This window comes from Ovis aries, chromosome 8 (genome assembly GCF_016772045.2).
Source record: "Ovis aries strain OAR_USU_Benz2616 breed Rambouillet chromosome 8, ARS-UI_Ramb_v3.0, whole genome shotgun sequence".
Classification (NCBI taxonomy): Eukaryota; Metazoa; Chordata; class Mammalia; order Artiodactyla; family Bovidae; genus Ovis; species Ovis aries.
The window spans coordinates 58,082,309-58,096,740 of record NC_056061.1 but is presented as its reverse complement, the minus strand read 5'-3'; the positions used below and the strand labels follow the sequence as shown (position 1 = coordinate 58,096,740).

General features: G+C 37.9%; 1 protein-coding gene across 1 annotated transcript; it reads left to right on the top strand.

Annotated features, from left to right (window-relative positions):
* The first annotated feature begins 1,356 nt into the window (after positions 1-1,356).
* LOC101104757 (trace amine-associated receptor 2) lies at positions 1,357-6,039 on the top strand. Its single transcript, XM_004011336.5, has 2 exons — positions 1,357-1,392; positions 5,053-6,039. Exon 2 carries the CDS (start codon positions 5,119-5,121, stop codon positions 6,037-6,039), a length of 921 nt encoding a protein of 306 aa, XP_004011385.3. The 5' UTR covers positions 1,357-1,392; positions 5,053-5,118.
* The last annotated feature ends 8,393 nt before the right edge of the window (positions 6,040-14,432 follow it).

Here is a 14,432-nt window from a genome sequence, read left to right as displayed (position 1 = left end):
AAGCAACAATTTATATTCTAACCTGCCTCTGCTACATGTCTCCCATCTACATAATTAAAAGAGAAAGTTTAACTAATTCTTTACAGAATCAAGAAGATTTATCTAAGATGACTTACTGTCTTCCCCCAGAAGACAGAGTAGTTGCTGGCAACCTTGGAGTAGTAATGCCTTTTGCTTTTAAAATAAGTGCTACCTTCTTGGCAAGCAACTGTGCTAATATTTGTAAAGTTTTCTTTAAAAAATACCTTCATATACATTTTCTCAACTATCATAAATATGAATATGCTCTGAAATAAGAAGGTTTTTTTTTTTTTCTTATTTCTCTTCTTCAAGAAGAGCTCCCAAGAGATTGAGCAGGACCAGCTATGTAGTTTAGGGAACTCACAGCAAACCAAATATGCAATTAAAAAAAAAAACTTTTTGTTTATTTTTAGTTGTGCTAGGTCTTTGATGCTGCACATGGGCTTTTTCTACTTTCAGGGAGGAAGGGATACTCTCCAGTTGTGATGTGCGGGCCTCTCATTGCAGTGGCTTCTCCTGTGGAGCATGTGCTCTGGATGTGCGGGCTCTGGGGGTGCAGAACGGGGCTCAGTCATTGTGGCATGCAGGCTCTAGAGCACAGGCTCAGTAGTTGTGCTGCGCGGACGTAGTTGCTGCATGACATGTGGAATCTTCCCGGACCTGGGATTGAACCCATCTCCCCTGCATTGTGCTGTGTTAAGTCTCTTCAATCGTGTCCGACTCTGCAATGCTATGGATCGTAGCCCGCCAGGCTCCTGTCCATAGGATTCTCCAGGCAAGAATACTGCATTGGCAAGCAGATTCTTGACCCACTGGACCATCAGGGAAGCCCTGCAGTTTCTTTCCTAAAATGTATCAAGCATTTCAAGAGGGCATTAGCGAAGCCATTGAGCCAAGAGTGGACCCTCTGCAGCTCAGGACTTCACGTGAGCCCATGTGACTGCCCAAATGGCATATCCAAGCGACAGCTGTACGCCAAGCTGACGAATCACAGAACAGCTATAATTTTAATCCAGGCAAGCAGACCCTGACTTTTTTTTTTCTGTTTTCTTTTGAAGTTTTTATTTTGTATTGAGGTATAGCCAATTAACAATATCATGATAGTTTCAGGTGAACAGTAAAGGGACTCAGCCATACATACATTAATATATGTATCCATTCTCCCCCAAACTCCCCTCCCATCCAGGCTGCTACATGACATTGAGCAGAGTTCCAACAAGGACAATAGGTCCTTGTTGACAGACTCTGATGCTTTTTAGTGACCAGTATTATAGTTTCTCTACATCTGGAATGTGTTGCCTCCCAAAGTTGTCCCCAACAGTGCAAAAGGAGCTTTCACATTTTAAAAGAACAAAACGAAAAGATAAGTTCTTCAATATGTGAACAGATTTAAGTTGGTAACATCTGAGATTTTGGCATCATTACATGAGTTCCTTAAAGAGGTAATAATTATGTTCCATTCCTCCAGATCTAAGAGGGTTGATGAGACTTGCTGTTTTAGTCACATTTAAACAAAGGAAAAAGACAAAAATGTTAGGTGATAAGAGCCCTTCTTAGTGACTGAAATGTGAGTCATGCATGGACTGTGACAGTTAGATTTTCCTAAAGAGATGAAGGACATAATACCATTCTTCTACTCAAACTACCAATCACATTCATGTGTAATTGAATCAGGTTCCTTAGGGTCACCCGTAACTAGAAGGTTTAGAGTTACTTTTACATTTGTTGTATAATAGTGGATTTAGAGCCGTCAGTGCCGGAGGTGATGAAAACTTCGGAAAGCAGAGTCCTGAGAGGATGGAGGAATGGTTTAGGCTCATTTAGCTGTGAAACTTTAGAAAGGCAAGGTTTTGCTCTGCCTTTTTTTTTTTTTTTTTTAAATTTCCAGACCCAGTTCCCTTGAGACTAATTGTTAAGTTGCAGAACAGCACAATGTACATAGTTCAGGTTGTTCAGTTCCATAAAAGCATTCACTTAGATGGAAGAGAAACAAAGAAGTACAGTTCCTCTAGTAAGAAGGTTAATTAGCAATGTCATCTTCTACAGTACAGCAGGTATGTGGAGAAGAGATTGAGAAGGACAGATCTGCACTTTCTTTTCCTTGGGTTTTCTCAGGAAGCAAATTGTCACTCTAATAATACAGTGGCATTGCTGGTAGATTGATTCTTTTTTTTTTTTTTTTGCATTTTGGTCCAGTACAAAAAGACATGCAGGAATGCAGAAGATTATAGACGCAGGACTTAATACAAATTTGTAATAAAAGGCAGAGGTTTTTAAATATGCTAACAGGAAAATGTGCTGCCTTTAGAATTATGAAAAGTGTTATTTGTTTATAAGCTGCTGAGCAAATCATTTACCACAAGTGTTCACCTGGGTGAGGCAGAGGGTTAAGGCAGTTTTTACATACAGTCCCATTCCTTTGCTTTCTTAGGAGACATCTTTTCTTGTCAAATGTATCCTTGAATGTTGAATGCGGTGCTCATCCCAACCAGGAAAGAGGGAAGGAAGGAAAGGAGGAAGAACAAGAAGGCAGTCACCTTTGATAGTGTTCTTTATACATCAGGCATTGTGCTATGACTCTTCACATGTATTATTTAATATGTTAAGATTCATTAACATGAGTTTTGGATATTAAGCAACTGAAAGAAACCAATTGCTTGGGTAAGGTCAAAATAATTCAAGGAAAGTAGAAAGAATGATTATCAAAACAAAGTACTTTTAAAAGCCTCTTAAAATCCTTAAAGAGTGGACTCTAAAAGCAGTCGAATATTTAAAATGGAGGCACAAAAATTTAATGACAAGATAAAAAGAAATGAGATCATATTAGAACAATCAGAAAATCCTTTATTATTATGGTCTGCTCCTACAGTTTAATCACTTTCTAAGGGAATGCAGCAATCACTTTTAACACTTGAGTAGAAGACAGTTCAGACATAACTGCTTAAATATGAGAACCAAGTGGGAAAGCTCCTTTGACTGAATACAGACTAAGAACAGTGGCTTGAGGGAATTTGACACTAGAAATTCTCCCTTCTCCCATTCCAACCTCTCCTCCACACCAAATTTTCTCTGTCATGTTTCAGAGACCCTGAGAATGACTTTCAAAGGTCTCTGAGTAACCTCATGCCATTTCTTCACCCTTCCTGCTTAAAATAGAGTTTTGCTTTTCTGGTCAAATCTTACCCAGTGAGAACCAGGCAAAAGTCATCCTCACTGGGGCATTCTTGTTGACCCAGCCTGGAAGCTTCTTGTCCACTTTTGATATTTGAATGCACATATTGCCTAGACTTTTCTTTGGTTAGTTTATCACCACAGTTGCTTTTAATCTGTGGTCCAAAATCATTTGGTTTTAAGCATTGATGTATTTTGTCTTTTTAGCTGTTTTATAGACTCTCTACTGCCAGGGATTAGTTCGTACTTTCTCGTTCCTTTTGTTGTGTCTCATGGATTGTGAGCATGTATTTGTATTTAGATGGTGATTTTTTTTTCCTAATGTACATTTGAAAAAGAAACTTATCCTGAGATTTCTCTGGTGGTTCAGTGCCTGAGACTCCAGGTGTCCAATGCAGGGGGCCCAAGTCAGATCCTTGATGGGGAACTAGATTCCACATGCTGCAACTAAGATCCAGCAAAGCAAAATAAATAAATAATACATTTTAGAAAAAAGAAAAAAGTTATCCTCATTCATAAACATGTTCCATCCCTAGTATACATGTAAATGGCTACATGCAGATTTTTATATGCAAAATAAAGACACTGGGTCAGTGCATGGAGAGCATGTGCTACTTAGAACTGGCTTTCTTTCCTAAAACTCGCTACTGCCCAGCCCCTAGCTCTCTGTGTGGCCTGCGCACTGAAACTTGCCAGGCTATTACCACTGCACGGGGTTTGAGGAGAGAGACTGCAGCGGTGCTCTTACTCTCCACGAAGAAGGGGGGTGGTCGGCTTTGGCCTCTGCCCGCCTCTGATTTAGTTGCTCTGAGGGTGAGATGCTTATCAAAGTTCCATGACCCGCTGAAGAGGATGATTCTTCCAGACCGTTAGACTTCCTTAAGTGATTCTTCCTCTTTCAAATGAGCTTAGCATGAAAAAGATAGAAGCACAATGAGAGTGATAGAACATACGCAGGTTTTCACTGAGTAAACTCCTGGTCCCACAAGCCAATAGACCCCAATCAAACAAGGTCTGGTTACATGTTCCTGACTCATTTGAGGAAGAAGTGATCGTATTGTCTAATAAGTATTAGTATCTATTATTCCTATGTACATAGGGAAGAACAATTATATTAAGTTCAATAACAAACTTTTCTTCTTCTCCTTCTTTTCCCTTCCTCTTTTCTTCCTCCCCTCAATCTTTTCCTGACTCCCCTCTTCCTCCTCCTCCTTCTAATTTCAGGCCCTGGCATAAATTAAGAGCTTACTGAATGTCAGTGGTATAATCTGAATAAGTGAGAAGTGAAAGTCACTCAGTTGTGCCCGACTCTTTGCAACCCCATGGACTATACAGTCCATGGAATTCTCCAGGTCAGAACACTCCAAGTCAGCATGGGTAGCCTTTCCCTTCTTCAGGGGATCTTCCCAACTCAAGGATCGAACCTAGGTCTCCTGCATTGCAGGCAGATTCTTTACCTGCTGGGCCACAAGGGAAGCCCAAGAACACTGGAGTGGGTAGCCTATTCCTTCTCCAGCAGATCTTCTTGACCCAGGAATTGAACCAGGGTCTCCTGCATTGCAGGTGGATTCTTCATCTGAGTTATCAGGGAAGCCTTAATTTGAATAAAGGCAAGAGTAAAGTAAATTATGATCACTTGAACTCATTAGGTTAGAATTCTATGAATTGCAAATTTACAGGATAAGATAAAATACAGATTAAGATAAATAAGAAAGATTATAATAATTCATGATAAATTATCTTCCTTAAGTTTTCTATGTCTTTTTTGAATTTTTCTATGAAAGTATATAAAAAACGTGATATATTATCTATTAACTGACACAATCCCGTGTGTTCTTGCTTTTTCCTAAGAAACTATTGAATTGCTCTCAATATGGAAGTGGATCTTGCCCAGAAAACGAAAGGCTGGTAGGGGTCCGAGCTGCCATGTATTCCTTTATGGCTGGAGCCATATTCATCACAGTGTTTGGCAATCTTGCCATGATCCTTTCCATTTCCTACTTCAAACAGCTTCACACACCAACCAACTTTCTCATCCTCTCCATGGCGGTCACTGATTTCCTGCTGGGATTCACCATCATGCCATACAGCATGATAAGATCAGTGGAGAACTGCTGGTATTTTGGGCTTACGTTTTGCAAGATTCATTATAGCTTTGATCTGATGCTCAGCATAACATCCATTTTCCATCTTTGCTCAGTGGCCATTGATAGATTTTATGCTATCTGTTACCCTTTACAGTATTCAATCAAAATGACGATTCCAGTCATTAAACAGTTGCTGGTTCTCTGCTGGTCAGTCCCCGGGACATTTGCTTTCGGAGTGGTCTTCTCTGAGGCCTACGCTGATGGAATAGAAGGCTATGACATCTTGGTTGCTTGCTCTAGTTCCTGCCCAGTGATGTTCAACAAGCTGTGGGGCACCACCTTGTTCATGGCAGGTTTCTTTGCTCCTGGGTCTGTGATGGTCGGGATTTATGGCAAAATTTTTGCAGTATCCAGAAAGCATGCTCGTGCAATCAATAACTTACCAGAAAATCAAAATAATCAAATGAGGAAAGACAAGAAAGCAGCCAAGACTTTAGGGATAGTGATGGGCATTTTTTTATTATGCTGGTTTCCCTGTTTTTTCACGATTTTATTGGATCCCTTTCTGAGCTTCTCTGCTCCTGTAGTTTTGTTTGATGCTTTGACATGGTTTGGCTATTTTAACTCCACATGTAATCCCTTAATATATGGTTTCTTTTATCCCTGGTTTCGCAGAGCCCTGAAGTACATTTTCCTGGGTAAGATTTTCAGCTCACATTTCCATAATACTAATTTGTTTACAGAAAAAGAAACTGAATAGACTTATTTGTATGAGTGGATAGAAGCAAAGGACTGGAATTTAGAAGAATAAAGTTACTTAAACTCTGTGTGTGCTGTGTGCGTGTATGTATGACTTTGGCTACCATGGAAAGTTTTTAGTTTCTAAAACTTTGAGAGGAAAAAATAATTTTTTCTTTGAACCCCAAATCCTGTCTTTTCAGAATAGTTCTTATTGCTTATAGGTGGAGAAGAAAGAAGAAAATCAGAAAGGTGAAGAAAAGGTAGGAAAAGCCAGGAAGGAGATGAAGGGAACACAAACAAAGTTTTGTACTATTTGGAGGGAAGCAAAACACAGGCTGAGCTTGAGTATTGCTTTCCCCATTCTCACCATCACACACATTTTGTGTGATATTTTTTTTACATTGTCTTCCTCAGAGTCTGATCAGAGGTATTTTGAAACATCAACCACTAGAAATTATCGGTAAGTAAATATGGAAATAACAATTTCAAGAAGTCATATGCTGTCAAGAATCAATCATTTGATAGCTGAAATGTAAGCCTTTACTAGATTTTACAGTTGTGAGATTGAACCTTTTTTTTTAAATAAAATAAGAAATGCAAACTGTGTAACTGAGGCCCCAGATTCCATCCTCATTTCCATCCAAGAATCATCTTAATCGTGCAGTTGGCATTTTTTCTTTTTTCTATTTTCTGTTTTTCTATTTTACTAGCCAGAGAATTCCAGCCAGAGCTGTCCTTTCTTTCTCTGGCTCATTCACACTTTGTATGACTACTGGTGTTCTGATTTTTAATAAATGTGAAGTACATACCAAAAAAAGGTTGCGTTTTTACTCAATCACTCGTTTTTGCTTAACATGCGTACATATATCTTTGAATAATAGAGTAGCAGCAGAAGGAAGCAAAGAAGAAAACTTCTATTTATGGTGGTACTTCTGGGTACAAAAATCTTCATACAGTATTTGCTATTCAATGACTTTTAAACTATAAGTTGTGACCCACTACTAATTTGTAAAATCCACTTAGAAGTCTGCAACCAGTGGTGTGCTAGAAAATGTTTAACATCTGGCTCTGAAAAGAAAGAAAAAAGCCCAGATTTGTAGAATTTGATTTTTTTTTTCCATTGAGCTGATTTCAAGCTATGAGTGTAATGTCAACAGGTTCTAAAATTCCTCAAAAGTTAACCTATTCCTGCACATGGACATGAGAGGTTCTAGTTTACCACTGACTGCAAAAAAAAAAAAAAAAACAAAACCATTTTTAATGAAAAGCAAACCAGAATAGAAGAAAGTAGATAATTTCAGAATACACTTGCATTGAGGGTAAAGATCACCTTATGAAGTTTTCATTTTAATTGTATATACACAAATGCGTTTGTGGATGTATTTTGTGTATGTGTAAGGGCACTGTGTTTCACTGAAATTTTTTTTGTTTAATTTTTCCATTACATTATTTCAATGAGCAAATTTTTTCTCTTTCTGGCAATGTTTACATAACTCCCCACAAATGTGCTTCGATCTTAGTTCACTGCACAGATGACAATGAAACAGTGACTACCCAGCAGTCAGCTTAAGTGGTGTCTTGCCTGGCTGCCTGAAGACACCCATGTTCTTCAGGGCTGACCCATGTTCTCCCGACCTTCTCTCTCCCTTCCATCCTTGCTGTCCTAATGATAGGTTGGTCTCACCCGATACCCTATAAGGTAGAGGTGGAACAGTGCATCTTCTTTGAAATGGTGTTCTGTTTGCAGAATGATAGTGTTTGTGATGGTGGTGGTTGTTTATTCTGGTTTTTAAGGATGAAGTAACAATTTGTCAGTCCTATCTGGTCCAGAAGTTTCTCATGATGCTTCTCTCTATTAGAATCCTTCTCATATTTTAAAAATCACTCAAGTAGCTAAACATTCTACTCATTTATTCCCCTGTCACTGAAACATAATTTTCTTTGCGCTTTTTAAAATTTACTTTAACCATGCTTAGCTGTACAGTTCAGAGGCACTAAGTGCATTCACACTGTCGTGCAACTCTCACCCCCATCCATCTCTCAAGTTTTTCACCTTCTTCAACCAGACTTGGTTCCCGTTAAAAACTCCCCATCCCGCTTCCCCACCTTACTGTCCTCTACTCCGCAACCCTTGGCCGCTACCAGAGTACTTCATGACTCTATGAATGTGACTATTCTAGGTATCTCATAGAAGTGGAATCATGTACAGTAGGCCCTCACCAGCCATCTACTTCATACACAGTAGTGTACACATGTCGGTCCCTATCTCCCAATTCACCCCACCCGCTCCCTCCCCTCTTGGTGTCCCTACGTTTGTTCTCTAAGTCTGTGTCTCAATGAGGCACTTTTTAGTTTCAGACTGTGGTCATCCTGGCTTGTTCATTAGTTCAAAGACAGTAGTAACCCAGCATCCTATCTGCTTTCCTCCTTCCGCTGTTCACCCTGCATTCATTCCCAAAGTCAGTACTGTTTCCCCTCACACTCAGAATTTTATAAGCCATTATAGATGAGAAAGCTGAATTCAAGGGAGATTGAGTGATTTGCCCCAGATTATACAATTTCCTATTGTACTGAAGCTGAAACTCCAATACTTTGGCCACCTGATGTGAAGAACTGACTCACTGGAAAAAACTCTGATGAAGATTGAAGGCAGGAAGAAAAGGGGACAACAGAAGATGAGATGGTTGGATGGCACCACTGACTCGATGGATATGGGTTTGAGCAGGCTCTGGGTGTTGGTGATGGACAGGGAAGCCTGGCATGCTACAGTCCATGGGGTTGCAAAGAGTTGGACACAACTGAGCAACTGAATGGAACTGAACTGATACAATTTTCTATAGAAGCAGAACTAGAACTTAGCTTTCTGTACTTCTTGTTCAGTGTTCCTGATTTATACTAGTTTTTATTAAGATTTAATGGGATTGTCTAGTTTTGTTTTTTTTTTAACTAAGGATTCTATTAAACTGGAACAAATCACTGAAACAAAAATAAATACTTTTCTCCCATCCCAATATTTTCTCATTTCATCCAGGAATCAAAGTGTAAACTGAGGCCTTTTATGATTCGGACAATTATTTCTACTTTGGATATCAGTCAACATTTACTTTAGCTACATAAAGTGAAAAGTGAAAGTGAAGTCGTTCAGTCGTGTCCGACTCTTTGCGACCCTGTGGACTATAGCCCACCAGGCTCCTCAGTCCATGGGATTCTCCAGGCAAGAATACTGGAGTGGGTTGCCATTTCCTTCTCCAGGGGATCTTCCTGACCCAGGGATTGAACCCAGGTCTCCTGCATTGCAGGCAGACGCTTTAACCTCTGAACCACCGGGTAAGTCTATATATTTTTAAGATACAGAAATTTTATTACCCTATTTTACCAGAATGAAGGCCAAATGACCATGAAATTGATATGAAATTGTCATCCTTTATGCAGAAAAAAAAAAAAGCACTGAAAACTATCTGGGGTGTTAAAAATAGACAGAATAGGTTAATATCCCTCAGGAAAGAGAGGTCAAAGAGCAATCCACTGGGGCTGGGCACATAGTTTCCCTCTAGGAACTCCTGAATCTGTGTTCTTCACTCCAGTCCTCTGGAGAGAAGAGATAAACTTTTATAAGTCAGATATCTCAGTCCTTGACACTACACTCTCTACAATCCTGACCTGATGCCTGCAAAGCCACCAGAAGAGACACAATGATTCACAACTAACTTATCAAGAGAGGGAAGGTACTGAGTCAACAAAAGGAATTAGAAATGTACTATCCTATTTTTTAAATCTGATTTATTCTCTTCTCCAAAATAACTGAATAACAGTAACTAAACTTTACAAAGAACACAAAATTGTTACAAATAGCATGCAAGAGAGAAGGCAGGATTTTTTTTCTAACTGCAAAATAATTATTATGAAAAAAAGTCTTAGATTTTACATCAAAATGGCAAGGTTTAAAGTCTCTATGTAGTGACATTTTAAAAATGTTTTTGCAGATAACAGGAACTATGCAAGATATGATTTATAGTAAGTGCAAGTTACATATGTGTTGTAATAATGTTAAAATGCACTCTCCTCTTTGATAATATATCTAAATAAAAAAACTCTTGGTATATACTATTTAATTCACTGCCAGGCACTACACATTTCACTGTTGATATTTTTTCTCTTGCAAGCAACATTTACTTAAGTTAGTCTGTCACTGTTTATTCCTCAAGATTATCCACCCATTTCATACTCAGAGTGTCCAAACTAAAAGTACAGCTTCTTTATTGTCTAGAACCATTCTTCCAGAATTCAATGGTCATGTAAATAACATATTATCCTGCCAAAATGTGCATTGGGGGAGGGGTCTGAGATTTTTCATTTCCAAAAATGTTCCCAGGAGATGATGTCATTCATAGCTGATTACAGGCCATAATTTAATCAGCAAGGACTGTATGAAAGAAATATGAACAGATGAAGCCATAGACTTTCTAATTGATATTATTATTATTTCCCATTCTTGGAGAGTAAACAATCGTGGGAAGCTTATTGCAGCAGGAACCAAAAGATCTGGATTGCAATGTTAGTTACAGCATTTAGTAACAACTGTTCCCTCAAGACCTTGGTTACTTTCTATACATGAAAAAGTTGGGAGAAGGCAATGGAAATGTGCCTTCCAAGTAATTTAAAAACTTTAAAATATCCAAATTTTTGTTGGCTGGGTTTCATTTGGAATATTGTATGTTTAGGGAGAGGATTTATTAGGTACTTTCTAAATAAGCCATAAAAAAGAACAAATTTGAGTAAGCTCTAGTGAGGTGGATGAAGTAAGTCAGAAGGAGAAAAACAGTGTATTAACGCATATATACGGAATCTAGAAAAATTATATTGATGAACCTATTTGCAGGGAAGGAATGGAGATGCAGACGTAGAGATTGGATGCAGACGTAGAGATTGGACTTGTGGACACAATGCAGGAGGGAGAGAGTGGGATGAATGGAGAAAGTAGCATCAGCTACTTTATATATACACTATAAGGTGTAAGATGGATAGCTGGTGAGAAGTTGCTGTATAGCACATAGAGCCCAGCCTGCTGCTCTGTGATGACCTGGAGGGATGGCAGGAGGGAAGGGGAGGGTGGTTAGGGAGGAAGGAAATGTGTGTATAATTATGGCTGATCTGAGCTGTTGTAGGGCAGAAACCAACACAACATCATAAATTTTTTAAATATTTAAATAAACAAGATTTACTGTTTCCCTAATGATTTCGTCTTTCTCAAACCAAATGTCTTTAATACCATGAGACAAAGTGCCTATTATGTAGGTTTCTTAATGTGTTAAAATTAATTTCTTTCCATTTAATTCAGCAAGCCATTACTGCTTACCTGAGATGAACACAGCTCTGTACTAAGTGTTGCCAGGCTTAGACAGTTAAGGGCATTTTATCTCATTAACTGTAAACTTCTCAAAAAATTGAATTGTAAATTAACATAATGCATATTTTTAAAGTGTTGTGCTAGGAAAAGGATAAAATAAAAGGCATTTGAAATCAAAGTCAGCTGTAAAACGAGGAAGACAATATAACTCTAACATCTTTAGTCATCCCAATGGTCCAACTGGTAGAGTGAAAAAAGGTTTCTAGAAGGAAATGATATTTGAACTGAGCCTTCAGACTTTCAAGAGATGAAGGGTCAGGTGGAGAAAAGGGGACTGGCCAAACCACAGGTGTTTGCAGGGGATATAGAGACTGCATGACCAAAGGTTGCTGGAGTATTGTAGATTGAAGGGAGGAAGGGTTACCCCCGAGGTTTCCATGCCAACAGATGCTGAAAAGATTTATCATTTATCACAGGCAAACTAGTGCTCCGATGTTCCAGCCAAGGCATGTTTTTCCAGACCATTTCCATGTATCTACCAAAAAAAGTACACATTGAAGTGATAAAATATTTGTTTAGATCAATTTCTGTTGGATCTCATACTTCTTTGATATAGTAAAGATTTTTCTCTTCTGTTTGTCTTTCAATAATACTGTAGTTTATGGCTATTTATGAGAAAGATATTTACTATGGTTTTAATTTTCACTCTCCTTTCTCTCCCTGCTCTCTGACATGGAGGTCTCTCTGCCTGTTTCTGGTATGTATTTACTGTCAGTTAAAATATTTTTCCTGCTCCCAGATGTTTTTAAGAAGACTGTTTTCAAGGTGTTATCTCTGCCCATTGCCAACTGTCATATGGTTTTATGAAGCTTACTTACAGACTGTGATTCCATTTATTTGGAATATATTAATTATTTGTCATAGAAATCAGTCACAAAAAAGTTTTTTTTTCTTCTCTTTATCTTAGTTTTCAGCACAGCATTTGAATGCAGTCTACTTATTGCCATCCCTGAAATGGTTTCCATGCAGTTTCTGTTATTGTAGTTCAAATATTCATTATGGTCTATGTAAGATGTTAGAGAACTTACAGAAAAGATCCAACATCATGGATTTTTGCAAATTTTAAACTTTTGTTTATCTTTTCTGTTATACTACACGTACCATTTACACTGCTACAATATAGATACTCTTCAAATTTTGAAATTATTCATAAAAATCATACTTTTATCTTTATTTAATAAAAATATTAACACAAATCTGCTGTTTGAATGGCATCTGCTTTTTAGGCTAAGCATGATTTTGGAGCTTTAAAAAATAGAATTTATATTTAAGACTTGGAGTTTAAGATCTTTTTTTTAAAATAGATACTATAAAAATTGTCATTATTTTCTGACCAATGGAGAGAGAAATGAAACAGTTATTATTGGTGTTAGTTCCAGGTTTTTAAATTGGTCCTAGTTTCAGTAAAAAGTCTCTTTCTCCTAACTGAAAGACATAAACAGAGACATTCAGAAAAGTCTACATTTTGAGAAGCGGATTTGAAAATTTATATAGTTCTCTTAAGTAGTTTTCTAACAGCTGAAATACTTTAGGCTTCAGCCTTAGATGCCAGGAAGCATGGAACAATCAAAATTTAAAGGAGAAAGTGAAAGCACATTATTTATCAACCTCATCTAAGTTCAAACAAATAAAAAATTAAAACATTTAATTTGAGTTAGTATATTAAAGAACTAACAACACTAATGTTTATTTTCCTTTGCTAATCCATCTGATATGATTTTTTTCAACAGATAAAAAAGAGGAAAAACTAAATTTGGATAATAGTGTACTTTGCCTGCATGCTCATGGACTTAGAAGTATGTAAGTGTAGTTGTAAGTTGTAAGTCCCCCACATAGTATTTTCTTTAATTTTTCAGAGTATGTGGATCAGCAGGAAGAACACTTCCAACTCTGCCAAGGTAAGGCGCTAAACAATGCATAAGGGACGTTAAAGCCAGTATAACCCCATCCTGGCTTCCCTAATGACTTAGCAGGTAAGGAATCCACCAGCAACGCAGAAGACACAGGAGACATAAGTTCAATCCCTGGGTCGAGATGATCCCCTGGAGCAGAAAATGACAACTCACTCCAGTATTCTTGCCTGGAAAATCCCATTGACAAAGCAGCCTGGTGGGCTACAGTCCATAGGGTTGCAAAGAGCTGGACATGACTGAGAACACATATAACTCCGTCCTAACAGGGCCCTGGAGCACTGAGTGGGTTCTTATGCCACCACTGCCACCATCTCCCCTGCAGCGGTTTTTTTTTTTTTCCTTTCACTGATACCTTCATATCTGTATCTGGACTCAAAATCCTTAGGTCTTATCTCACTAGCCTAAAGGATCAGGAAAATATGTTTAGAGAAAATCTCTCAGGTCTGCCTCTCTACATGCTACTCTGGGAGTGATTCTTTTATAGCAGTATCAGAAGTGATTTAATATAGAAAGATACTTTCATGAACTGAGTTCCTGAATTGTTCGATTCTTTTCAGCAAAGTTATAAATGTATTGAAACAGTTGCTTTCATTGGAACAACGCAAGTATTTTAAAACAGCCATAATTTCACATTTATGTATATACTTATTCATTCATAAAAATGCATCTAGTGCCTGCTACAAGCATTAACCTAAGTACCGAGAATTCAGGGAAAACAAGATAGACTAGTTCTTTGCCTCCCAGTAGAATAAGAGAAAGGCGTGCCTATGATCAATATGAGTCGTGTGAGATTTGATTGGCCAAAGTGTGAATAAAAGATGAAATGAATAAAGAGGAGGATGAAATAGAATAAAATTGACTAAAACAGGAAAGAGCGAGCAGCTGAGGTTTTTCACTTTCGAATGCAGCAAACAGCTCAGAAAGTAAGCACCATTTATATAATTTTAAATATTTAAATATACTATAATTGAAATGAATTAATGACAGATGACTTCTTTGTACTTTCAGGGCTGAAATTTCCTGGAATCATTTTAAGAGGAGAAGAAACATTGACTTACCTTCCAAAAAAGGAGTTCAAAGAGATAAAGCACC